Source organism: Pogonomyrmex barbatus, unplaced genomic scaffold (assembly GCF_055798465.1).
Source record: "Pogonomyrmex barbatus isolate J1 unplaced genomic scaffold, ASM5579846v1 scaffold2, whole genome shotgun sequence".
Lineage (NCBI taxonomy): Eukaryota > Metazoa > Arthropoda > Insecta > Hymenoptera > Formicidae > Pogonomyrmex > Pogonomyrmex barbatus.
Genome location: NW_028297116.1, coordinates 10,297,181 through 10,323,793, shown reverse-complemented (window position 1 = coordinate 10,323,793; position 26,613 = coordinate 10,297,181). Strand labels below are relative to the sequence as shown.

The 26,613-nt window shown below is 36.0% G+C and overlaps 1 protein-coding gene and 1 long non-coding RNA gene across 3 annotated transcripts in view; one reads left to right on the top strand and one right to left on the bottom strand.

The window, feature by feature from the left end:
- The window catches only part of LOC105425690 (uncharacterized), a 54,778-nt gene that overhangs the window by 13,399 nt on the left and 14,766 nt on the right, over positions 1-26,613 (bottom strand). The gene's annotated exons all lie outside the window — the stretch shown is intronic.
- Positions 3,323-13,908, top strand: LOC105425688 (silk gland factor 1). Its single transcript, XM_089077240.1, has one exon. The coding sequence runs from the start codon at positions 4,590-4,592 to the stop codon at positions 6,096-6,098; it is 1,509 nt and encodes a 502-aa protein (XP_088933366.1). The 5' UTR covers positions 3,323-4,589; the 3' UTR covers positions 6,099-13,908.

The window sequence follows — 26,613 nt, the reverse complement described above, 5'->3', positions numbered from 1 at the left end:
AGTAATTTCTCTCATAAAACTTTGTAGGAAAAGTGACCTTTTGTTCAATGGAGAAGAAAAAATGAATTGACTGTAGGTATGTTTACTGAGAAGCGATAAGAAAAAAGTAAAATATGTTTTATTTTTTTTAATAAATACTGTAGGTTATTTTAGTCCGGATTTTAATGTCGCTAACTAACATTAAAGTTATTATAAAAAATAATAAAAGAAGAAAATATTGAAAAATTACAATATAAATTACGAAATAAAAATTATAAAATATTAAAAAATGAAAATTTTCTTCAATTTGGCAATAGTAAAATTTATAATAGAAATAGAACTTTCATTCGTTTTATTTAAGAATAAATGTTAAAATGAACATATAAATAAATAAAGCATTATTATTGATTGCATTTAATTTCGAAGTTTGTAATTATTTTTGTAACAAGAAACATTTTTTTCATCTGTTTTTTAGGTGCTGCCAAAAAACCATGACTTTAGCATAAAAAGATCTTTAGATAATCAATAATATTATACATATTATTGACACTCTTTGTAGACAATTCAATTTTCTCAATCAAATTATATAATAATTGATTAATTTTAAAAGGGATATACAAGCGACATGTGTGATCATAGTTTCAGTTTTTTATAAAAAAAGCAGAGAAAGCTGATAAAAAAATGATATATAGGAAAGAAAGACTATATTTATAAAAATTTGTCAAATAAACTAAGATTTAGTAAGCCAAACGATTATCAAAACTTTCTACATTTAAATAATTTAATATTTGATAAATTGTTGAATTTAAACAATATTGTATAATAGCATCTTTAGATGGACCAATATTTTTAAATGGCGCAATATATTTTAAATAATTTTTGATTGACAATGTTACAATTATATTGCACAAACCCTCAATATAACTTTTAGGCAATTAATACTATTACATTATCAAATATTGTACAATAATACTGATCGTCAAAGGAGTCGCTTAAGAAAATAAGAATAGAATCTAATTTTATAATTTTTTATCTAACTTTTTTGTTAAATTTAAATTAAATGTTTATTTTGTATTATTTTTATGTTTATGAAATTTTTTATTAGAGAATTAGAATAACTCTTCAGTTTGTAGTTTAAAATTTTTATTATTATTCATAGTTGTACATAAATTAACAAAAGATTTTAGATAATTTTATAAAATTTTTATATCTAAAATATGTGTGTATGTTTAATTGCGTAAAAATGCAAAAGAATTTTATATTTATATTGATTTGAATTATAATAAATATTCATTTTTCTTCCATAATCATTATGATCTCGATGAATATATTTGATCTTCTATCAATATGTCAATGTTACAAGCTCTAGCTGTTTGTTTTAGATATATTGATATTTCTGTCGAAGGTATATCTTATCTAGGTTATATAGTCAACTAAGCAGATGTTGTGATACAAAAGTCCATCTAAAGGTCAAAGTTATCCACGATATATTCTTTGTTCACGTGAGAAAGGTGAAAATTTTTGATGAAAACCAAAGAAAAAGGTACTAAATTAATTAATTATCTCTACGGCATATTTCCTTTATCTCTAGATAATAAATCATATGTGATAACATTTACATGAAGAAAACCGTGCTCGCACGAATGTATGAAAAAATGTCGATGACGTCAATGAAAATTCTAATGAGATCGTAGGTAGAAAATGTGGGCAGATATAGGTGCAGCTTATAAATAGTGTTTGTTTCTCGTTTCCTACAAAATATCTGGACACTATATATTTTTATCTATAGCGAAGCGTTATGTCTCTTAAAGAAGAGTGAGGAATTGAATGGCATCTACTTGAAAATAAATGAAATTAGAAAACTTCAAATTTACATCATATTAGACGACAAGGAGGCTTTTTATATGCAAAAGAGACATTTGACAAACGACATAAATGAATGAACGAACTTATAAGGAATGAGCAAAGCAATTCATAAGACGTAATGCATTTAAGTTCTTGCTTCTGAAAAGAAAAGAAAATCGCTATTATAAGTCATACATAATCTGTATGAACGATATATAAAATTTATTTATTATTAGACAAGATAAGGATAAAACGATGCGTTAGAGTTTTAATTTAAACTTCGCACGCGAATAAAAAATCTGTATATATTGTTTTCTAATCTAATAAATGCGTAATAATCACTAAACGCAAAAGATGCGCTATCTTCAATGTCTACAAATATTGATGTAAGAAAGATCTGATTACTGTTACTAAGAAAGATCAAATATTATTTTAGCTTTTTCTAAAAGCACTTATTAGGCGATCTCTTGTACTTATATATGTTTATAATACCTTAGTAGTATTATATAGTAGTTATATATATTTAACTATTATCGGCGCCTATATTCAATGAAAACATCTATCAAGGTATTATCAATGTGTTCTATAAGTGCGCAAAAGTAATCGTTTGCTGATTACTATCAGCCTCTTCAGATACTTTTGTTTCATATATAGCTTTTATACATACAACATAAAATATCGGATAAAGTGATTTGGCTGATTCTATATAAATTATGAATGACATTGTAATACACGAAACTGGTTCCTACATAATAACTACCGCTTGGTTGTTAAATAAAAATAGAAGAATATATGACTTTCTTTTAAATAAAAATATAATATAATATAATATAATATAATAATGAATTAATAAGAATAAGAATAAGATAACAGATTTAAAATAATAACATACAATTACAATATGCAAATGATATCGTACTTATGTTTCCACGTTGAATTCCAAATTTTCAATCCTGTTGATTCCGTAGCGATCCACGTGGATCAACTGACGTTCTTCTTCGCGTTCTCCGTCAGACACAATCGCCATAGTTCACAACGTTCACGTTAGAGTCACTTGTAAATTAACGAAACGATATCGAAGCGTCAATCGAAACGCTACGATTCCGATTCATGCATTATATCATGAAAAAGATAATTCTCTTTCTCTCGGAAGAAGTCGAAAGGGAAAAGACAATAGCGTAAACGATCGATCGGTCGTAGCAGCAGAGACAGGCGTCGCCAGAAATTCATTCCGCGAGATTGTTCGCGAATAAAGAGACGCATCAAGAGCGCGTCACATGTGCACGCACGAACGAAGATGCTGGTTGTCAAACGCGTGGCAGATGCCGACATGACATGATGATGAGGAAGGAGCGGCCGAGCCGTGCCGCGGCGCGGCTGTCGCGGCCCAGCTCTCGGTTCGGCACGGCACGGCACGGCACGGTACGGCACGGCGGTAACGTCGTGGAGCCGGGCGTCTCGCGTGGAATTGCGCAAGCCAGTTCCGTTTCACGGGCTCGGTCTCGCGCGCGGGCCACGGTACATGCGCGTATCACGCGTCGCTCCGCCGTCCTGTACGGCGACGGAGGGGAAAAGGCTGTGGCGCGCCACGCACGATCCGACGACGTACGATACATACGGCGACCGAGGGGACTGCCAGCCACGTCGACTCATCGTCAGATTGGTCGAGCGAGACACGAGCGGAGGTATACCCCGATCCGCTATTGGCCGCCACGGCAACACCGGGCGCGGCTCTCGCGGCTCCATGGTGGGGCATATTTGAACAAGAGCCGCCGACTCAAGAGTAGCGGAGTACACTCGCTAACCGGCCTCCATCCACAACACGGCACACAGAGAGAGGAGAGAGAGACTCTCGTCGGTACGCGAGGCGGAGTGTGTGGTGAGAGGTGGTGAGGCGGCTCAAACAGCGGCCCCGCTCGATCAAATAAGCGACCGCGCGCGCGACCGACGAGCGGCCGTCACACCGTATAGTGGTTGGTGTTGTTTCGCGCACTCGTCCACGTCGTACAACACGCGAGCGAGAGCCTGGGCTCTTTCCCTGTCGTCAGCCTTGCGCTCGTCGTGCCCTCCATGGTGTTGAGGTAACAATTACCTCTATCTCTGCCGCGGGGGGTACTTTACTCTCGCGTTCGCGTCCGCTCCCGTCCGCTTCGTGCATCGAGTGCGCATCTTCCCGCGAACAAACGGACTGTGCATTGTATTCTGGGAAGAAGAGGAACGAGAAATTCAACAAAGTTCATCTCAGTTGCCCTTCGTCTACTTCGCTCCGCTGACGGTAGTGCGCGCCGTCCCCGAGAAACCCGTAAAGGTACCGCTCGTAACTTTCTTCTCATGCGAGGAGTAGCGTTTTAGTAGTTCTCCTTCTTAGAGAGTGAAGAAGGTTGTGAAGAAAGTTCCATCGACGCAAAGTGCCGTTCAGTGCATTGCTGCTCTGAGGAAGAATATTTGGTGAAGTTTTTCTGGTGAATTTAAGTGCGAGAGCCAGATTCTCAGATAGTCGCCGAGCCTTCCCGCGCGTCTTCCGTGCGTACGACTCTACGAGGATCATCTCTTGAGTGAGTTGACACTTGACAGTTAGTAATAGAAAACTAAGTAGAGAGAACTTTTTAGTTATAACGAGCTGGACGCGCGGACCGATTTCGGATTATCCTGGTGGAAAAATTAAAGGAATACCCGACTGCCAGCAGCCGTGGTACCGCGGATTTCATGATTCCCGTTTGACAACGACGACGCGACAGCAGGCCACCCCGGCACCGGTGAGCTCTATGACCATGCTTCAGTCGCAAAAGCTATACACCGATGCGGGTGCCATGACCAGCGCCGCGATGTCCAGTATGGGCAGCATGGCGCCCACGTACAGCTCGATGAGCTGCGTGCCGATGGGCATGTCGATGGGAGTCGGAGTCGGACCCAGTTGCAGTCCTCAGGGCACCGGCGGCTTTAACATGAGCACCATGAGTTCGGCGATGGGAATGGCGTCAATGGGAGGCGGCGGTATGAGCGGTTACAACGGCGCCTCCATGAGTGCTAGCAGCGCCTGTATGAGCGCCGTCGGATACGGCCCTCTGACTCCTGGTGGAGGTACCGGCGTTAGCCGAGATCCTCTCGCCCTGACAGAACCAGACTCGTTGAACTCAGACCTTCAGCGTGCCCGTAGCGACAAGTCTTACAGACGTAGTTACACTCATGCGAAGCCTCCGTACTCTTACATCAGCCTGATCACCATGGCGATACAAAACGCACCTCACAAAATGTTGACCCTTTCGGAGATCTATCAATTTATCATGGATCTGTTTCCATTCTATAGACAGAATCAACAACGTTGGCAAAATTCTATTAGGCACTCCCTGAGTTTTAACGACTGTTTTGTCAAGGTACCGCGTACACCGGATAAACCCGGCAAGGGGTCATTCTGGACGCTACATCCCGACAGCGGCAACATGTTCGAGAATGGCTGTTATTTACGACGTCAGAAGAGATTTAAAGATGAGAAGAAGGAGCTGACCAGGCAGAGTAACAAACACCAACAGCATCAGCAGCATCAGGCAACAGCGGCTGCGGTGGCAGTGGCGTCTGGTGCGACCATTGCCCGTCAGCATAGTCCACCTACTCACGAAGGCGCGCCTGGTTCCAAGAAGACCGGTTCGTCTATTCATCACGGTGGCCCTCAGCAGCAGGACGATAAGGACTTGCACTCGTTGGTATCTTCGCATCATCATCATCACACGAGTTTGCATCAGCATCACACCACTTTGAAAAGCGACACTACGGATATTGGCGGTCTTCTCGGGCCTGATCTCAGCGCCGCGCACGACGAGCTCACCGCGATGGTCAGCCGCGGCATCCATCCACAATTGTTGTCCGACACCGCGAGTCTGCACCACGGTATGACAGGCAGTTTGAAGCAGGAGCCGCTTTACGGAACGGCGGCCAATCATCCGTTCAGTATCAACAGGTTATTGCCGCGTGACACGGCCGGAACTTCCCCTGGTGCCCAGGATACCAAGCCGCCCGAGATGAAGATGTACGAGCAGTTGCACCAGAGCTACGCCAACTTCGGCTCGCCGCATCATTCGCACGCGCACTCGGCGCCGCCGAGCCATCATCATCATAACGGCATGCACGCCGGTACGAACGCTGCCGGGCCAATGCACATGACGAATCATCATCATCAGGAGTACTATCAGAGCCCGCTTTATCATCACGCGACGAGCGTGGCCACTACGAGCGCTCCACCGCCGCCCGCTGTCGCCACCGCGGCGCCGGGCTTGTGACATCACGCTACCCACCCTTACGCTTTGGCCTGAGTCGCTGCCGCCGCGGCCTACGTCGCGACCGCCGCCGCACCGATACCAACCCCGATGCCAGATCTGCCCGCGATCACGGTGACCGCGACGAACGCGGCGCCGACGTCGCCCGCAACCTCATCGACCTTCTCGTCATCACCGCGAGCGCAGCCACGACGACGCGCACGTCGTCCCGACAACAATGACGATGACGTCGTCGACGCCGTCGTTTGCTGGCCACCCGAAGATGATGACGAGTACGATGATGAGAACGAGGATGAAGAAGAGGAGAATGTTGTCTACAGACGGTAGACGCTAGGGAGGTAGGCCTCGGGTCAATTTCGTTTCGTTGAAAATTACAGTTCATCGCTGCGAGGATTTCTCAATTTCTTTGTATCGGTATTTTGAGCGGTGTTGGGTGAACGCGAATATTATTCTCGAAATTGTTATTATTAATTGATATATATATTACTGTTATATACGTAATATAATTACGTACTATTTACTTTGACATTATGCAAATTGTGTTTATCAGAATCTTAGAAAATTTTCTAAATTATTATTTTCTTTATCAAATGTCTTTATATTTAGTTTATTTTATTTTATATTTTATTATATTCTTTTTCTTACAGATTGGAGATTACATCGTACATATATTTTATTTTGTTAATTATAATCCAGGAATGAATTCACATTTTTGAATTACAGTAGCGGTAACAAAAGTTTAAGATGTAAAAAGAAATGAAATCAATTTCTCTGTCATAAAAGGTAGAATTATTCTCTTGCACAATAATTGACAAATATATATTCTTTATATAAAAATTATTCATTTCATATAAATATTCAATAATATTTTATATAAATATATTTATATATATTTGCGAAAGGAAATTTATATATCTATTTATATAAGTTTCTATTTTTCTATATTTATATTGATTCTAAAGTTACGCATAAAGTAAGATTTATACTTTAAAATTGATTGTTTATCGCATTTTCGAAAGAATTACTTTTGAAATATTTGGTTATAAAAGAGTTATAATATCGTTCACAAGAGTCCAAGTAAAAACAGAAACAATGTTCTCGCTCTTAACAGAACTTTAGGGAGGTCACATATACATGTATATCATGTTGAGAAAAAAAGAAAGCAAATAAGGAAATAATATTTACATGCGTGTACGATCTATTACAATTACTCGTCTTAAACTTATGTCCGTTACTGTATGTTGTCATTTAAATTGACAATGAATTCGCAAGCATTATTTCAAGTATAATTGCAAACAATCGTGATAGAGGAAATTGAAGTGTTTAGATGGAGCATCCTTAATTTGTGAGATAATTTTATTCATAATTTTTCGGATACAATACAAATACAATACCGAGAATATTTAAAAAGTCGTACGAAGCACGTTAAAATTATAAAATTTTAACGTAGAATTTTGTTCCATTTGCTAAAGCATTTTGCAATAATGTTTCGTAAGAAAGTATAACATATTTTTTTTCTTTATTTTTTTGTCCAAATGTCTCGGGATGTGACCGTTATTTCGTCACAATCCGCTTATTGAATTTATCGAGAAAAAAGATACGTGAGAAACGTTTGAATGATCGAGGACACTGAATCATCCTGCATTCCGTGCTTCTATGTTTATCGTAACCGCACAGTTCGATATAATCGTGCGATTTCGCTATATCATATAATTTTTTTCATGATATGTTCGAATGACATCGACATATTTTTATCGCAATAGCCATAGTGCATCTAGGTACGATCTATTTCTTGCACATCATAACACTGAGATTATATAATTCGGCACACGCTTGAAAATTATTGAAAATTAATACGGACGATCGTCTTTGAATCAAATTGGTGATTGGTCTTGTTCAACAAAAAAATTAAAAATCATACAAAACTGCAAGAAGCACATAAAAAAAAGAAATAAAAAAATTATTTATAAGATTGCATTTAAGAAAATATCGAATTTATGGTGCAATTTTCTTCGGCCTCATATGGTTGTTCCATATTATTTGAATATAAGTCATCACAATATATAATTATTGTATTATATATTATGATATATAATATTATATATTATGATATATTATGATAACTTATATTATATTCATAATTGTTTTGGATCCTTTCTTTTTCTATATATATATATATGCGCGTCTTCTTACTTTTCATAAATAATTTTGTTATAATTTTTACAGAGTGTCTGATAAGAAATAACACATTAATATGCAGGTAGAGTATTAAAGTGAATCGACAAATTCTGTATCATTTTATGATTTTTACAATTACTGATGAATTCATTGTTTAGCAAATCTTATATGTATATTTAATATAATACAGACAATGAGTTATTTGTATCAAATTAATGATTACGTCTCATATATAAAAAAAGCGAGATATACAAAAAATAAAAAAAATAGAAAACACAAACATAAAAAAGTAAGGTAAAATAAAACACAAATATTTAAATGACATATAATATGTGATAATTAGTAATTTACAATATTGTGTAAAGATTAGCATTTTATCGTGTGGATTAAAATGGCTAAAAAAAGCATTTTTTTCGCTCACATTGAGTTTCTTCTAAATACAATCAGTAATTCAAACTGCCAATCATGCCAATTTCGAGTTTTTTGCTATAAACAATATATAAAAATAAATATATAAATAATATATAAATAACAAATTTGATAGATAAGTCTTTGACATGTAAAATAACAAAGTTATGGAATCAGTACCCTTTTTTATTGTTCGTGATATCTAGTAGATTTCATATAAATACTTTTTAACTAAAAGTTAATAAGGGCTTTATGTAATCTAAAAATGATTTATTTTCTTTGGCAATTAGAGCATGCAGACAGATTATAATTGACTTTTTGTTATTCTATTTGCCGTCTTCTTTTCTTTATTAAATGCATATATAGATTAATAATTATTCAAAATTATCCATTGACTAAAATATCTTAATTGTCTTACAAATTTGTTGAACAAAACCATCATATAATATCGATCTTGAAATGAAAATATTACATACTAATATACGTATTATAGCGACGGTTTCTTCGAATTATTACGATTTACACTGACGTATAATATTTTAATAAATCAGTGGTTTCGACTTTTTTGTACTTTTTGCTTCATAATTATTCTTACATTTATTTTTATGTTATATATAACACATGTATATTATTGATAATATCAAATTTTTATCGCGAGATATAACAAAAATATTATTATTAGAAAAATTAAAAAATTTCTTTCTTCAAGAATCTATATATATATATATATATATAAGTCTGATTTATTTTTCATGAAAATCTCATGTCGATGTTAGCAATTACCAATCTAATAGATCTGTCTTATATTCTTTTTTTCAATCGTGACAGTAATGATCAATTTCTTCTTTCAACATTATGCATATTGTTTGTATTAATTTTTATTTTATTAATATCTTAATGTTACTTAATGTTATTAAACAGACAAATATTACAATTAATATACAGCGCATGCATCTTGATAATCTAATTTAATCTTTTAAAATATTTTTTTGTGCTTTAGTTCAGAATACAAAATTATATATTTTATATACAGTTGCATAAATCATAATTTAGTCGTATTACGATAAAAAAATGGATCTTAAAAGTCTTTTATATTCTTAAACGACATATGTCAAATGGTCAAGTTAGATGGCATACTCGATATAAGTGAACAATAAAATAATAATATCACGTATAATTAATAGTTCTGTTCCCACACTTGACTTCAATATGAAAAGATTTTTTTTTTCACCCAACACTCGCATATTTCGTATCTGATAATATTAAGGGAACCGCTTGAGGGCAATCAATCTAAAATCGCGATGAGCAATTCACCATGAGACTTATTACGATTACGAGCCTCGCGGCGATGAGCCGATCGGTACTTGAAGATCCTCCGATTAATATTAAAAGCGAATGCACCCCGTTGAGGAAGGGTGCGTTGTTGCGGCAAAGGAGCGGCGTAAGCCTCGAAGAGCAGTGTCAGCTAAAAAGTGGGAGCGGTGTCGGATGAGCAAAACTTGTGATACTATACGCGAAGATAAATATAAATTAATGAACGTACGCGCGTCGCGTGCGAGAGAGGGCACGTATAAATATATATGTATATTATAGTATATTTCGAGCACCCGCGTGGCCGCATAGTCTACGCATTTTACGCATCCCCAGTGCCCGTTTTCCACACGTGCACACACGGACGACACGGCCGTGGATTCACAGGAGGTATACGATACGCGCGTGTGCATCGCATAAGCTGAATATCGTCGATAAATACTAGTTAATTCATTTGAGAGCGGAAAAAACGCCCCGCGTTTTTTTGTATAATATCTGTAGATACCCGTATATATCGTAATGCGTATGATGTACAATATTACATGTTATAAAGAGAGGTATATATATATACATACGATTATGTATAGGTATATATAAATGGAATCTTTATCGATATATACGATTATATATAAGCACACTTTAGGCGATCTTGTATTTGTTTGCAACACGTGAAAAAAATGTGGGCACGATGTTTCAATACGTATTTACAATTTACGTAGCGTATATTCCGATGTATGTATATTTTTACTCCGACATATTTTCCATATATATATTGCACGACAAAGAAGAAGAATTTCGTCCTGAATTTTGTCACAAGATATAGATCGCTTAAGGTGCGCTTTAAGTATATACATCTAATAGAGAATAAGAGAATGAATGTGTGAGAGAGAGAGAGAGAGAGAGAGAGAGAGAGAGAGAGAGAGAGAGAGAGAGAGAGAGAGAGAGAGAGAGAGAGAGAGAGAGGACGGGAGAGCGAGATAGAAAGAAAGGAAAAGCGAGCTAGGCAAACGTGATATTTCGCATTATGTATTTCAAAAGCATACTTTTATACTGTCGCACACGTATTCGCATCATGCAGATGATAGAGAACTACAATATTCCGCTTTTTCTCGAAGAGATTTATTTAGTTTTGCGGATAAAACAATATGATATTGTATCGTATAATTTGTGAAGTGACGTGTATAAACATTCGTGAAAATATACCGTGAAATTGAATCATTCAGTTCAAATCGGTCAATATCGATGTCTGACTTTCCTGAAATACATTACGTAGCAGTTCTGTGTCTATAATATAAGTTTGTGTCTGTGTTAGGAAATGATTGACACGGTATTAAGTCAGTAATTATGTTATATTAGTAATCATTTCCGATCATCAATTCGAGAAATGTTTCTATAGGATAAAATAAACAAAATTAATTTTAACAGCTGCAAATCGCCCGTGCATTATCACCTATTTCCGCGATCATTGTTTTATTATATCAGCATTACGAAAACAGCGCAAATCAATTCCTTACCTAAAATGTAACAAAAAGCTGAAGCAAAATCCCCACAAATATAAGCGACACGGAATTTGTTTCGGTAATGTTGGACATGCGAATGTCATACGTCGGTGCAATTTCTACGAACATTCGAGCGTAAAGGACTAACCTAAGACAGTCGAACAGCTTAAATTATGTTGTTGAATAGGAAAAAAATTCCATTAATTAACGCAATGCGGGAGCACAGGCATGCGTGTGTGACAGGAGTCTTCAGGAATGACGACTTCAAATAAATGGCGTATTTTATTGGTCACGTAACTCGCTAGGTCATTTACAGCGCTACTTCAGTCTATGAATACGAAATTTATACATGAAAGCTTTTACCGTCGTTGAGTATAGTCTTACTAATGTCCTCGAAGAGGGAAAGTAAAATCTTATCTACTTTCATTATCATCGAAAAGTCAAACGTCACTTTGGGAATTTAAATAAGTTCGTTACCTCGCTGATTTTCTTCGCATCATTCTTATGTGCTTTTATATAATTTTCTCAAAAATTCCATGAGTTGAAGCTGGAATATTTTCCAGCAAATGTAGCTTAGATATACATATGCGATGTGAGGCAAAAAATAATAACATGGTCTTAAAAGTGAGCAATGGCTATGTATTAAGACGTACGTTAATGTCTAACGAAACGTTAACTTTCCGTCATTTTTGGCACAAAACTCAAGAGATTATAATTAGAAATTTTCTAATAATGCATATTAGAAAACTTCTAAAAAGTTGACGGATGCTTTTGAAATATGTACCAACCTATGTAAATCTGTAAATGATAAATTGCGCGTCACAGAAAATCGCTAATTATTGTTATTACAATTACACTGTCATCACTGCTGCGATTACATTGGTCGTGAATTTATTAGGTTAATTTACTAGTCTATTTTTGTTTTCATTTTTAATTTGATAATATCAAAATTTCGTGTTATGATATTTAGTAAAAAAAAAAAAAATATCAGTTAATGAAAAATAAAATTAAGTAAAATTAAATTTTCATTTTTTTGTTATAAATATTGAATCTATGGTTTCATAAAGAAATCACAATGAAATAAAATAATGAAATAAATTTGCAACCAAACTCTCTTCACCAATAACGTTTTTGTGGATACAAGAACTTGGGTTCGATCGGTAATGAAAAATGATGACAACGCGCGAGAATATTTCGATTATGTAAAATAAGAATTAAATCTCTTGCAAAATAAACAATGCAAGATGAATCTCTTCCACAATTATCAAAATCTCATTATGATTTCGCAACAAACCGGTGAAAATTCGGTAATTTTTTTATTGAGATTGTTACGATCGATCCCAGACTTCCCTATTGTGGAAAGCGCGCCGATCGAAGAGAGTACGAGCTAAAGGAGGAAGTGAATTCTGCAAAGATGATCTCTCAAGGCGGGGACATACGAAATGCAAATCTCGAAATAACGAAATCTCATGTTTAACACGCTTTCACTATCCCTTAGACCGTTCTATCTTTCTGAGAGAAAGAAAGAGAGAAAGAGAGCCTTTTATTCATTTATTGCTGTATACAAGATGTCTAATAATTTGTTAATCGCCTCTCACAGGTAGAGCGAATTAAACTGAGTAAAAAGTCTTCTGTATCATCTTGTAATTTTCACAATAATTAATAAGAAAATAATAAATAAAGATTCGTGAATGAGCGTACATTTTCGTGAAGAGGCAACTCAGAATTACGCACATTTATGGTTAGATTACTAGAAACATAAGGAAAAAATATTTGGAGCAATGTTTTACAAGTAACAATAATAATAATAGCGCGTAATGCGCGAACTGTCTCTTCTCGTTACTCTTCTCGCTACTAAATATATGCTTATTCATAGGGTTTTATTAACTAGTTTTTAATAACTGCGAAAATTGTAAAATACAAGATCTGTTTACTCAGTTTAACCCAATTCTACAATTCGCGAATTATAAGACATCCTGTATATTCTTCAGGAATCAAGACCTATAATTAATTAATAATTTTAATAGGTTCAGGTTTTGTTAATATACAAAAATAATAATCTCTATGTTTATTCGCGAGAATTGGCGCGCGATAAGTTTCTCAAGAAAAAAAAAATTGTACTATAGATTCTGCCAATTTCAATCTTTAATTGTATATTCGACTCTTTGGCGTCGTTCTCGATCGAATCTGCCCATGTCTGATAAATATACGTCGCCCAACTCTCGAGAGATCAAATGACAAAAAGAGAGTGAGTGGATGAGTGAAAGAGGTAAATGTGAAAGGAGAAAATTGCGTTATTGTTAGGGAGAAAGAGAGAAAGGCAGAATGCATGCGTGCGTAAGAGAGAGAGTGGAAAGAACGACGAATTGATGAGAAGGCTGTAAATGTTTCAATAAATTTACGTATTTCTACGAAAATTGAATATTTTTGTTTTTTTCACAAATCACTTTTCTCCTAAGATTTTCCTCACAATAATCCTCTCTTCTATGTCCTTTTATTCTTACGTCAAATTTATGTTCCATCATAATTTAAAGTAGAATTAAAACACGTAGAGAAAGAGAGAATCATATTATTATATTTTTATCCAACATTGATCTTGCGGTGAAATTAATTAAAATACATTGAATGCCGAATATTCCATATGCAAATGATATGTAAACAGTTGCATTAATTGTTACTTTTGTCAAAACAAACGATATTACACCGTCGATGCTGTATATTTAATTCATTAAATTCATTTCTTCAAATGATGAATATCTCGGCATTTCGGTCGGATAATACATTGAGCAAATTGTGATCATTATAATATTTATCTGCGATTAGCAATGGCACCTCCGAGTGTCTTTATCATACTGTGTACCCAATAAAATATGTTCAATATAAATTTACGATGGCACATCAAATTAAAAATTCTTATCATAATCTACCGTTGTGTTAAATGTAACTTTCAATTAATTATTATACATTTATAAATAAAACATGTGACAAATAATAAATTAATGTGCTTCTCTCTTTCATATTACTTTGATATATATTAAAAATCTTAAGACACGTTACGCTGATCTTTGTCTTGAAATAAAAATTTCTAGATTAAATTCTAATTTAAATAATATCAGCCAAGTGAATTATTAGGCATTGATAATCAATTAGACCTGTATCTCTAATTTTACCATTTCCTACGTGTGCCTACCTCAAGATAGCGGTAGCTACTGCAAAAAGCAACATCGAGGAGCTTTGAGCAACACCGTGCCAATGACAAACAAACCTTCAGCCAGGTTATCAATAGCGATCGATTGATTTCGGGCGTGATAACTCGAAGATATGTATATGGAAGGCTCGAAGGGGATAAGTGGGCAGATTAAAAAGGAGATAGGCGCGCCGGCACGTGTATTGGCGGCATCTTTTCTAGCGAAGCAAGTCGCAAAAATCTGTCGTGATAACTGCGCGAATAACTGTCTTATTCACGAGAAGTTATTAGCAATCAACTATAGCGTCAGTTAGCATAAATATAGCATTAATAGGACGAAAAAGAAGATATATCTGTTAGATAAATTTTAATAATCCATAGTTTCATTAATTTATATTTTATCAATCAACAAGTTAAAAATAATGCAAATAAATCCTTTTCAAAATTATATGTAAATTACATGTAAATTTAGTTTACAAGAAAATTTATTGACAATTTTCATAATTTGAATAAATAGCTGTTAAATAAATTTTCATTCACGATCAATTGGACGAAATAATAAAGTATATAAGTAACTGACAAGCATACTTTGTTCTAGTTCAATTTGAAAATATAGATTAATTCTTTAATCATTCTTTTTTATCACAAGCTATCTCACGTTATTAATCATTTAATATTAGTCAGATCCACGCATTTATTAAGCACCGCGACGCGTTTCACCGTTTCAGTATAATAATATTTAACTATGATTCCAGGACATTTGCGCGAGAGCATACTCGATTCGTATTCATTGACCTTAAGCTTTTTGTTGGCCAAGTGCGATCGAGTATCTTGTGTAAATTTCCTAATCTGTATATGCTGCAATCCGCTCGTTCAATGCCGATTTACCGCGCGGCTCGACAAGCTGTAATCCGGAGTGAAAGCCGGAAATGCTGATCCGGCATTTGAGAAGATTAATTGATCGTCGAGTGATTGAGAGATACGTTTGGAGAGAATTAAAAACTTTAAGTTTTTACGAATCGAAGCTTTTTAATGTTTCGATTATAATAAAATCAAACTTTATTAAAATTGAGATATCAAAAATAGACCAAATTATATTGTGAGTGTGAAGAACATGTTTTTTTTAATAAATAAAAAATGTAATAATAATTGTTTTGAGAAATAAACTCTTGATTAAGACAAAATCAAATAATATCAAAAAGAATAAATGTAACATGTAAATATAATGTTTTCTTTTGCATATATTTCTTTGAATTTATATATTGACAAAATTAGTTGTATTTATTTACTTGTATGCGCATATTTATTTCACTTACATATACACGATTAAGACAAAAATGTATTTGTTTTGAATAAATTTGTCTTGATATAAAATATAAATAAAACTTTTGCGTGAATTAATCCATTACTGATTTTACTTTAGTTAACCATCGACTTATTTCTTTTTAGAAACTAATCTTTCCTTAAATTGCTTCCGTTAGTTATTTCTTTTCTTAAACGGTCGATGGAATTTTGAGGTGTCTTCGTTATCTTATCTTTCGCTCGTGCGTCACTTCACAAAAGTTAATATTATGGCTATCTTAATTCTATTTATCTGACCAAACCCTTAAAGTTACACGTTCGAGCTCCCATGCATGACTATGTCTTTTCAGTGTATAACTTATCAGAATTAAATTGTTAATTTTAAAAAATTTTGTGATATACGCAAGAAAGGAAAAGTGAAAAAAGCTACAAGCTATTTAGGAAGATCGATAATTATCTATATTTACAAAGTTATTTCAAACGATATAGAGAAATAAAAAGATAGCTTTATGAACATACACACACACACACACACACACGCGCGCGCGCGCGTGATTTGTAAGTGATGACCTTTCCAAGTAGTAACCTTCATCGTTAACCATTGTTCTTTTTCCTTCTTGCGTTTATATATATCTCGAGTTTGATTAATTTTATTTATTCTTTATGATATATTTAAACATTATTTGTGAATTTTTATCACGGTATATCAAACAGTATTACATTACTTAACAAATGTTTCTTAACGTACATTTATTTTTACATTTTGAGAATGCTGACTTTGAGAGTGCTGTTGTTATCTAAAAAGTTAGAGATGTGTAGACATATGTTTTTATTTTTCTTTTTTTAAATAAAGAAATATTAAAGCGAACTTTAACGTTTTCGATGAAGGGAATAATGAAGCGCTGCTTGGACGGATCGTCCGATTTATGTTGTATTTCACGGTCGCGGCAGTACGTCGCGTATATGTGCATGCTAATATCGGCCGGGCACAATCGCGCGAGAACGCACGTAATACGTGCGTCGCGTTAGCCGGCGTTAGGATTATCATGGGCGATAAGGTGACACCGCGGCGATCGTGCTCACCTATATCACCCACCTATATGCCGTGTCCCAAGCGTTATCGCGCTCGCGTATGAGCACCGTAAACGAGTCTTAGTTAACGGGCGGCTATGCGGAGGTGCAATCTCCCGCGGATTATTCGACATGATACACGGGCAGATATACACGGAGAGGCACTACAAACCTGTGTATCCGGCCAATATTTGACTAAATCATGAACAATGTTTGTACACACGCGCGCTCGCGCGCACATGCGCTGGAGAACGTAGCGCGCGCGCGCGCACGCGGGCTCGCGGGCGCATGGCGCATAACGAAAATGCACGGTACGTCGCGTTAGTATAGCGTCGCGTTGATTCGCAGCCTCGGGGATTATCGGCGACCATGTTACGCCGGAATATTGACGGCGAAGGTGCCCATTAGAAGCGGCACCTCGAGGGAAGCATCGAATATATCGAGGGTATATATTTGCTTGCACTATAAAGCGATACTAACGTCATAGAAATTTTTGAGAAATGCAGAAGAGGAGAAAGCTATGTCGGAATGATTTAATGTTCTTGTGCAACGGTACAAGATCTTTCTTCTGTATTTCAATTTTTCTTGGAAATCGATAACTCTTGCGACACATAAAGTATTGGAATTTTTATTAATTATTACTATAAGGTTATTTATGATTTTTAAATTAGTTTTATTAGAGATTCCATTTGTAAAATTCAATTGAAATTAATCGTTAATTAATTCATTTGTCGCGATTCAATTCTGTATTTCTTGAATTCTATTTCTATCAATGTAGATTAACTTTAATTTATTCTTTATCTTTTTTAATTTTTAAAATGAAAAAAAAATGACAACTAAGTTAAACTGTAAAAATAATCTATATTATAGTAAAAATGAAACATTAATCGCGCACATTAATGAATTTTATGTGCTCTTAGGAATAAATCGATCGAGAGAATTTTAAATTGGAATATTAATCGAATCGAGTTTCGAGCAAACTAATAGATAAATATAGTCACTTAGCTTTAGATATGATCAGGATTTGTAAAAGACAATTTTTATCTACTGTTATCTATACATCGTCTGATGCACCATCTGATGAACGAGAACATATTGGCGTAAACACATATCGCGCATATATTTTGGACAACTAATATAGCGGCGATGCATTATGCGAACACTTCTCCCGCATTATGTTTCAAGTCCCGGGGATTCAATGTAAAATGCAACGTAATCATTAGAAGCTCTTACAGCAAACTGAACATATATATATATCCCGGAAGAAACGGATATTTCTTCTCTGAGCTATCAAGGAGAAGCTCTTTGAAAATATTGACCTCGACTCGATCTTCCATCAGTAAATTGAATATATGTTATGTAGGAAGACGCCGATTCCGTAAAACGTAAAAATATTACACGGACTCCTCTCGTACTTTCTCGCGACACTATGAACTATACTTGAACTATTCTTGAAAGCAAAGCTTTAGAATCGCTAACGGATAGTATACGAGTTTAACCTTCGGATAATTTCAAGTGACGTTTACTCTAACAAAAGCTTAGTTTAACGTTTAGCTTACCGAGATATTATTAACATTGGAAATTTACAAATTGATTTAATAAATAAGAGTTCGATTGATACTTTCTTGAAAATCTTTTATACTGGTATTTTATACTAGTCGATATTTTTTTATTGGTGCATGAAATAGATTCAGTCTCATACACAGGACGCTCACGAGACCCAAATACACGAGACGCTTAATGAACGGGAGGGTTAATTTCACTGCGCACGGGGTTGCATCGGCCGCGAGTGCATGTATGGCGAGCGGCGCACCATACGTTCGATATATTCTCGCGTTGAAAACCAGGGTGAGCATGAAGGGGTGAGCAGGAGGGGGGAGAGAGAGAGAGAGAGAGAGACACCCCCCCCCACACACACACACACACATATAGAGAGAGAAAGAGATGAAATAGAGAGTGCAACAACTGCAGGGGAAGCTACGTGAAGAAAAGAAGAGGATGCAAGAGTTGGCTGAAAGCAACTGGAAGAGGAGGGATGAGGAGAAGGAGGAGGAACTCCGACGGGCACTATCGACAAGGAGGAAAATCATTCGATCATGTGCGCGCGTGTATCGCATATAACACGCATTTGACCGTCATCTCTCGGTGTTTCATACTGAATGATATACAGTCGACATATGCCGCGAGACATGTGAACGAAGATCATCGGAGAAATGTTGGAAATTTGAAAGTCAAATTTGATACGTTCGCATGTGAAAAGCTTAACTGAATAAATAAGCTTTTTCAATTACTGTATTAAAAAAGAATGAATTTTTTCAGAATAACATATTTATTTGCCGTTTGCCACTCGTCACGATGTTGCGGTTGGAAACTTGACACAAAACAGATAATAAATGCCAAATGATGAGAACCTCAGAAATAGCTGTTATTTTAAACAAAATTTATGTATTTATAAAAATTTGTTAAATATAATTAAATATCATTAAATATTTATAAATCATAAGTATCTTAAAAAAAATGGCAAAGAATTTTTCACAATATCGCTGTACTTAATAATATTAAACTTTTTCGAGTGATAAGTAATTTAAAAATATGTATTATTTTTCTCATTAAATTGTTAATGATGTTACTAATAATTGCTACGAAGCGAAATTTAAGCGAACAGCAGAAATGTGCTTGCGCCTGCGATTATTTTCGTATTTCTGCTTAATGCTTTATTTTATTATATACGTCAAATTCGTCGAGTAAACATCCCAGGATTTCGTCCCTGAACTTTCCAGTAGTCTTCGTTCGGCTTTCCTTCGGCGAATCTGCGCGATCCTACGCGCGATTGGAAGATTTGTTCTTCCGCAATGATTAATTCGCCGTCGCGATAATTCCAGTATGAATTCCGGCGAAAGATAAAGTCTGACCGTCGTTTGCACTTTCGGCACGTGATCGTCGAGCTACGATACGGACGACGAGGAATCGTTGCGGCTTAAGGACGGGATCCGGTTTACTTAGGTGCGCCGGCGAGAAATTGAAATTTTCGTAAACGGATTAGGGGAGCGGTCACACGACAAACTCCTTGTTAATTAGAATATAATCCTGGTCTTAATGGGACACCTGCTACGTAATAAAATCAGGTGCAGCACACGTCGATCGTTAAGTTACATATGTGTCGCAACGATTGTACGTGCCCATATGAACGTAGGCGGGACGAGCGATTTTGCATTAACAGACATGAACAATTGTTTCTATAAATAATGGTGACGTCATCAGGCGACGCGTGCGATGTTAACAAATATGTGTTGCATGTAAATTTATATAACATTGTGATCTTTGAATTGCTAAATACAATACAGATCAAATTTTATTACTAAAATAACTTGTATAACATTCATGATGCGCAAGTTGCATATTTTTAGAAATTTTTACAAATGTATGTATTGTTTGAGAAATATATACATATATGCGTCGAGATTTTTTTATGGCTACCTTAGATATCACTTTAAATTGATTAATGTGTGTTTTGAAACGAGACGACAAGTATCGAGAAAAAACATTTCGCAAACATTGAATGGTTAAATCGATTAAAGTTACGGTCAACCAATTCAATTCCACTCTTTGTACTCATACTATTGATACGACGATTAAAGTGCATACATTATTAGCGAATTTTATAGGACATACCAAGGAAATAAAACGTGAAGCGTTTTTGTGCTGGAATGGTTGCTTGAATAAAACTTTATTTGAATAACGCTCCGCTCTGGTTTTAACTCAACCATTTTGTCCTTAATTTCGATCAGCTTGTCCGTTATCTGGCCCCTCACCCGTCCTTCCTCTTTTCTTTCTCGTCGTTTTATCCTCCCTTTCCTATCACAGAAGGGCAGACCTTATTGCCAGGGGCGTACTCCAATCGACGAAATCTGATCGTTGACGTTACGCGACGGCGTATCGGATTTTTGTTCCGGAAATCGAGCGAAACGTTAAATATCCATTCTTATCTATTGTCGTTTAAATGTAGAAATTCACATTGTATAAAAAAAAAAAATGAATAAATGTTTTAAAAAGAAATCGTTAAGTGAAAGACAAAAATGAGCAATGAAATTTTATTAAAAGAGTTATGTATAATTTCAATCTCTTGTTCTTCCCTTTTAAATCTATATGTTATTAATTGTTAAGCGATGTTTAATATATCTGTGAATAATATTGAATGGCATATAATATAAATTTATAACTTGAAAATTCATAACTCGAAATATTTTAAAAATATAATATCAGTATTCTTTATTTTTTGTAAATCGTACGTGTTGCTGATTGTTTGTTTAATCTGTAACTTCAGTCTCGTCACATCGAACGGTTCTCTTTTCTTCACCAAAGTCGTTTCGCTTTCTTTCTGTTTTACGATAGGCAAGGGGAGGGACTTATTACCGTTGGTAATAATCGGAACGACAATATTTGGTTATCGCGACGATGGAGTCGTTTCGCCGAGGGTATCAGCTTCAAGTTGTGTTAACATTCGAGAAAGAAACACTATGTATATAGGAAGCCATTTGCCATTGGCATTATGTAATTCCTATCCAAACTTAACTTCTTAAACGGATGTTCATTTGATAATTAATTTAGGACGATGGTTTATTTTAATAAAATATCAATAAGAATGCTACAAATACACTTGTATTTTCAAATTTTTTTCGGATTAATTCATGATTACATATCTGATTTTGATTGGATATTAATTTGACCTTCGAAAATTGTATTTTTAAAAAATCAATCAATAATATCTTTTATAAAATAATGAGCAATAAGTTAACGATAGAAGTAATTAGTTAACGATAGAAGTAATATTTATATAATTAAGAGCAATGATGGCAGTTACTACTTAACTTTTTAGAGATTAGATATATCAAAATTTATAATTCTTAATTTACCAGGTGTAATATTAAAACTGTTTTGATGTTTTATTTGCTGTTATTTTCAAAGCATCAGAGTTCAATTAGAGCACGCACATTTAGTCTTGCAAAAAATTTACATTGAATTATATAAAAAATATTACTAAAAATTTTATAACTATTTATAATTTAATACACATGTTTAGTATATTTATATATGCTTGATTAATTAGATGTTACGCAAACTAGAATCGCTATTAATAATAAATAAAACAATAATTTTTTTGTTCCTTTTAAATTATCTACATCCATTTCAAACGGTTTAGATCTAAGATCGTAGAAGCATAAGCAAAATTATATCTCTATAATTACATTGTAACGAGCAAATGTTATGGAATTAATAAATGTTAATGCAGACTTTTAAATTGTGATTGTAATCAAACGATCCTGCATCTGTTTCTTCTGAAATAAATGCGTCTGGTTAATTTTCTCGGTCGTGACCCGACCTCCATGACGCTTCTTCCATCGTCGTTGTCGTTCTCATCGTTGTCGCCGTCGCCGGTCACGTCATCGACTATCTGGCCGGCTTCTCTTCTTTCGCCAGTGCTTTTTCGTCGTTTTCCTCCTTTTCTCTGTCGTCGCATCGGCGGGAAGCCTCGTTGTCGACGACGCAGCTCGCGCGCTCGTAACGTTGCCATCGCTACAACGGGGTATCAGCTTGCCTTCTGGTTGGCTGAGAGCGAAGGCTGCCCTCCTGAGAGCGGTGCGGAGAGCAGGGTACCCTGGGCCGAGGTATTGACGCGCCGCGGTTCAACCAAGAGTAAGGGAGAGAGGGGGGGAGAGAGAGAGAGAGAGAGAGAGAGAGAGAGAGAGAGAGATGGAGTGATGAAGAAAGAGAGGAGAGCGAGAGCTGGTGAATAACGTTGGCAGAGAGGCAAGGAGGGCAGATGGTAGAAAAGGGAGGGAGGCAAAGAGAGAGGGAGAGGCACACTGGAGAACCCAGCACGCAAGCCCGTTCAACATGGCCGACGCACATCGTACCCACACGCTTCCTCTCGTTCGCTGATAACTGCGCTATCTCGCTCTCCACTCCCTCGTCCTCTCTTCTCTCTCCCCTCGCGCCCATTGCGCGTACGTTCTCTTCTCCACGAGTTTCCCCCTCGTGTTCCGTCATCTCTCTTTCTCGTCTTCTTTTCTCGTCCAACTCGTTGGTACTTTAGGTGCTTCCAGGCGTCTCTCTTTCGCTTCCACGTGGCCTCCTGCTTGCCGTCCTTGTACCCTGCTTCCATCGCGTATATGTGATATCCTGTGGCATCCTTCGTCTGCGCTGCTCTTTCTCTCCATCTTTTTCTCGCGCTCCACACACTCGCACTAATCCTTGTACGTTTCCTCTCTGTCATACATTCGTATCTGTAAGCTGTCACGTTTTTTCGTCTCCCTTACTCTCTCGGTTGCTTCCACCATAAATTCACGTGGATGCACTTTGTCCCGATTCGCCTTCTTTTCTTCTCCGACTCTTTCTTTCGCTCGTTTGCGTTCTACGTTTCTTCGGACACGTAAACAGGTAAGATATTATTCTTCCTTTATCAAGGACTTCGTTTCGGTTCGTTTTTATTCTCATATCTGCTTCGTTCTCGTTTGCTTCATTACACGAAGATATGATGTATCAAAGTGTAGAAAAACAATGAGTGCATGATGTAAAAAAAGATATCTAGATAAAAAAAGGTACCTAGATAAAAAAAAAGAAAAAAAAACAAATTGCAACATTGATGTTTGAACTATCCGATTAGAAAAGATTATGGGCTATTTCGTAATAATTATGGGAATTAAAAAATATCACGTGAAACACATAACGAAATTAAATATTTTATTTTAAGCATTTTTGATAATTCAACAAATCCATTCAGAATTTATTTATTGATTTTTATATGTCTTTAAATTGCTTAAATGTAGAAATCTCGTTTACCTTTAGAAATACACACTGTTCACAAGCCGGTCGGCAAACCAACTGCCGCCTGACACGAGAATATACAAATGGCTACTTACAACTCGTGTATTTTTTTCCGTGTTGCCTGATTAGATATTACAAAATCGCCGCGTAACAGTGTCGAGTCGAACTTGCCAAACGCGAAATGTTGAAGCGTGCGTCCTAAATTCCGTCGCATCCAATATTACTCGTGTCCGCATCACATATTTCCAAAATGAATTCGGCACACGTAGATCCTAATTTAGACGGGACGCGGATTTATTGCGAGCAGCCTGGCGCACGTGAACCGTCGCTGTCGCGCGCCAGACCGCTCAAAAATCCCGTCGGTCCGATAACACGCAGATAAATCTCAATATCCGCGATCCTGCCATTAATGCCGTTTTAATGGCGCCGCGTTTTCAATTTCACGCACGGCCTGCGTATCGCCACCACGCCTGCGTTCCCGCGCTTTTCCGCACGATTCTGATTGTTATTCGGTCGTTGGTTTAATTTCGCGAGGCGAAACTCTCATCTCTCATCCGTTTTCGCTCGGTACCCGAACGAAAAAACAAATCCCGTTTCTCGCTGCCAACGCGTGCGGTCATGTTTGAAGTGCGTTTTATCTTACAGTTTGTTGTACTATAAGCGCGTGTGTTATTTCCATATGAAGATTCATGTAAGCAGGAAATAGATATTTTAATGCATGTATAATCTTCATCAGATCTTATTCTTATAAAAAAGCAGAAAATCTTTAAAAATGATGATGACCATGTCAATTTTAATATAAACATTTAATATAATTCGCTACTGTATAAAAATCTAACAAGTTGCGCGATATGTTAAATGCGATTTTGTGTATTGATTATGTACATTGTAATTTAAGGAAAAGAATTACTTCAAAATTGTTCGTTGCTTCAGCGTTATGATAGCGATCACGATAACTTGATGATCGTTAATTTCTTATAAAGAGAAATTTTGCATTTTGTAATTTTCTGTCATTCAGTCATTTACGTAATATTATTAATGACTTTCATAATTCTGTTGAATTTAGAGATTTGTATTTGTGATAAAATATTAAAATCATCTTGAGATGAAATGAATTTGAAATATCGTCATGGATACAATGCGGCGGCTTTCGACGAGCTTGTAGTTGGGGAATTGCCGGTTTTGATCCTATTAGGGAAATAATAGCGTATAATTAAGGCCGATGCACCACTACTGTACAGGTTTTAACGTTGGGGTCTGTTAGGCATCAACACTTGGGGTGCGTCGCGCGAGAATGCAACATGTGCGGTTGCTTTTGATCCGTCACACCTGATTTCACCCCTCCGCTGATTTTTACGCCTAACGAATTGAAGTCTGTTTAACCTGCATTTAATCGGGAGAGCCGCGAAAGGCGCCAGCTTAAAAATAATCTCGTCGCTGCGAACGTTTATGCACCATATGTGCATTAGTGATGACTGGCAAAGGTATTATGGATGAGGTTTCAAGCGAAAATCACATTATGGTTTATCACGTCATAAGTCTTGATAAAAATTTATGACATTACATTAAATTCTCAATATAGAGATTGGTATTTTTTGGATTAATTTTTATTGTTTTGGTATAAAATTTGTTTTATGATTTTATGTTTAAACATTAATTACATATTTTTTTTTGATACATTTTATTATATACGTTTTCTAACTAAGATTCCTAAGATAATTATCTTTATCAAATCATATATTTAAAATTGTATTATTATCATAATTATTCTCTGTTTTAATAAAAGTCATTCCTCAGAAAGACATCTAAAAAAAAACTTGAATTTTTTTCTTGAATAGTTATGAACTTGATTATTGAACTTGATTTATTGAAAGTCAAGGCAAACATTTATTTGTCAAGATTTTATTTCGAAGGAAAAGTGAATATTTACACAGCAATTTGCAGAAATTATTTAATTTGAGCGAAATTCATTTAAAGTCCGAGATGAGAATTGAAATATTTGAGCAAGTTCCGTAACAATTGTGATCTATCACTTGATTTTGCCAAAGCGGTTGCATTAGCGGAGCCATTTTATATTCCGCGCAGTCTTCGCCGATCAATCCGCTGTCTCTTGTGATTGTGATTTTCTAGAGCGAGTGCCCGTGCGCATGACGACCATGGTCATCCCCATGGCTGGTCATTGTCCAGCAAATCCACTGGCCGTATAGTCCGGCACGTCGCCGAAGGCTGCGGTTAAACTAGACGCGCATTAGTACGGCTAAATAATCGTGCGCACTTGTGCTATTGGTCCTACGTCTGTGGATTAGATGCATTAATGCAATGCCTCGAGTATTCCGTTCCACGGAGCATTGCCAATTTCATACCGAGAGCCGTTCACTTCCGAAGAACGATGCCTCAAGTTACGCATCGTTGATCATTGGTCGTTAGCGCGTGGTAGATTTCTGTGAAATCTGTAGAATTTTATGTTTACAACGGAAAGCTCGATAACTCTGTTCCGCGAGAAACCGATGATTTGTAACGATTAAATGCCCATCCGCCGTCGATTTCGTGCGGCTGATAATTCGTGAATTTAAAATTAATTTAAAATCCAGCGCGGTTATTTCGCGATTTATAAATTAATTCGGCAGGATTTGGCTCTTCCGACGCCAGTAAATAATCGCTTCAATGTACACGCCGTTGATTTTAAATGAGAAACGTGCATTTTAAAATACTCGTAAACACTAAAAGGAAAATAATA

What these genes read in the sequence shown, in the direction of transcription:
- LOC105425688 (XM_089077240.1), top strand. Translation starts at nt 4,590, where the DNA reads ATGACCATGCTTCAGTCGCAAAAGCTATACACCGATGCGGGTGCCATG.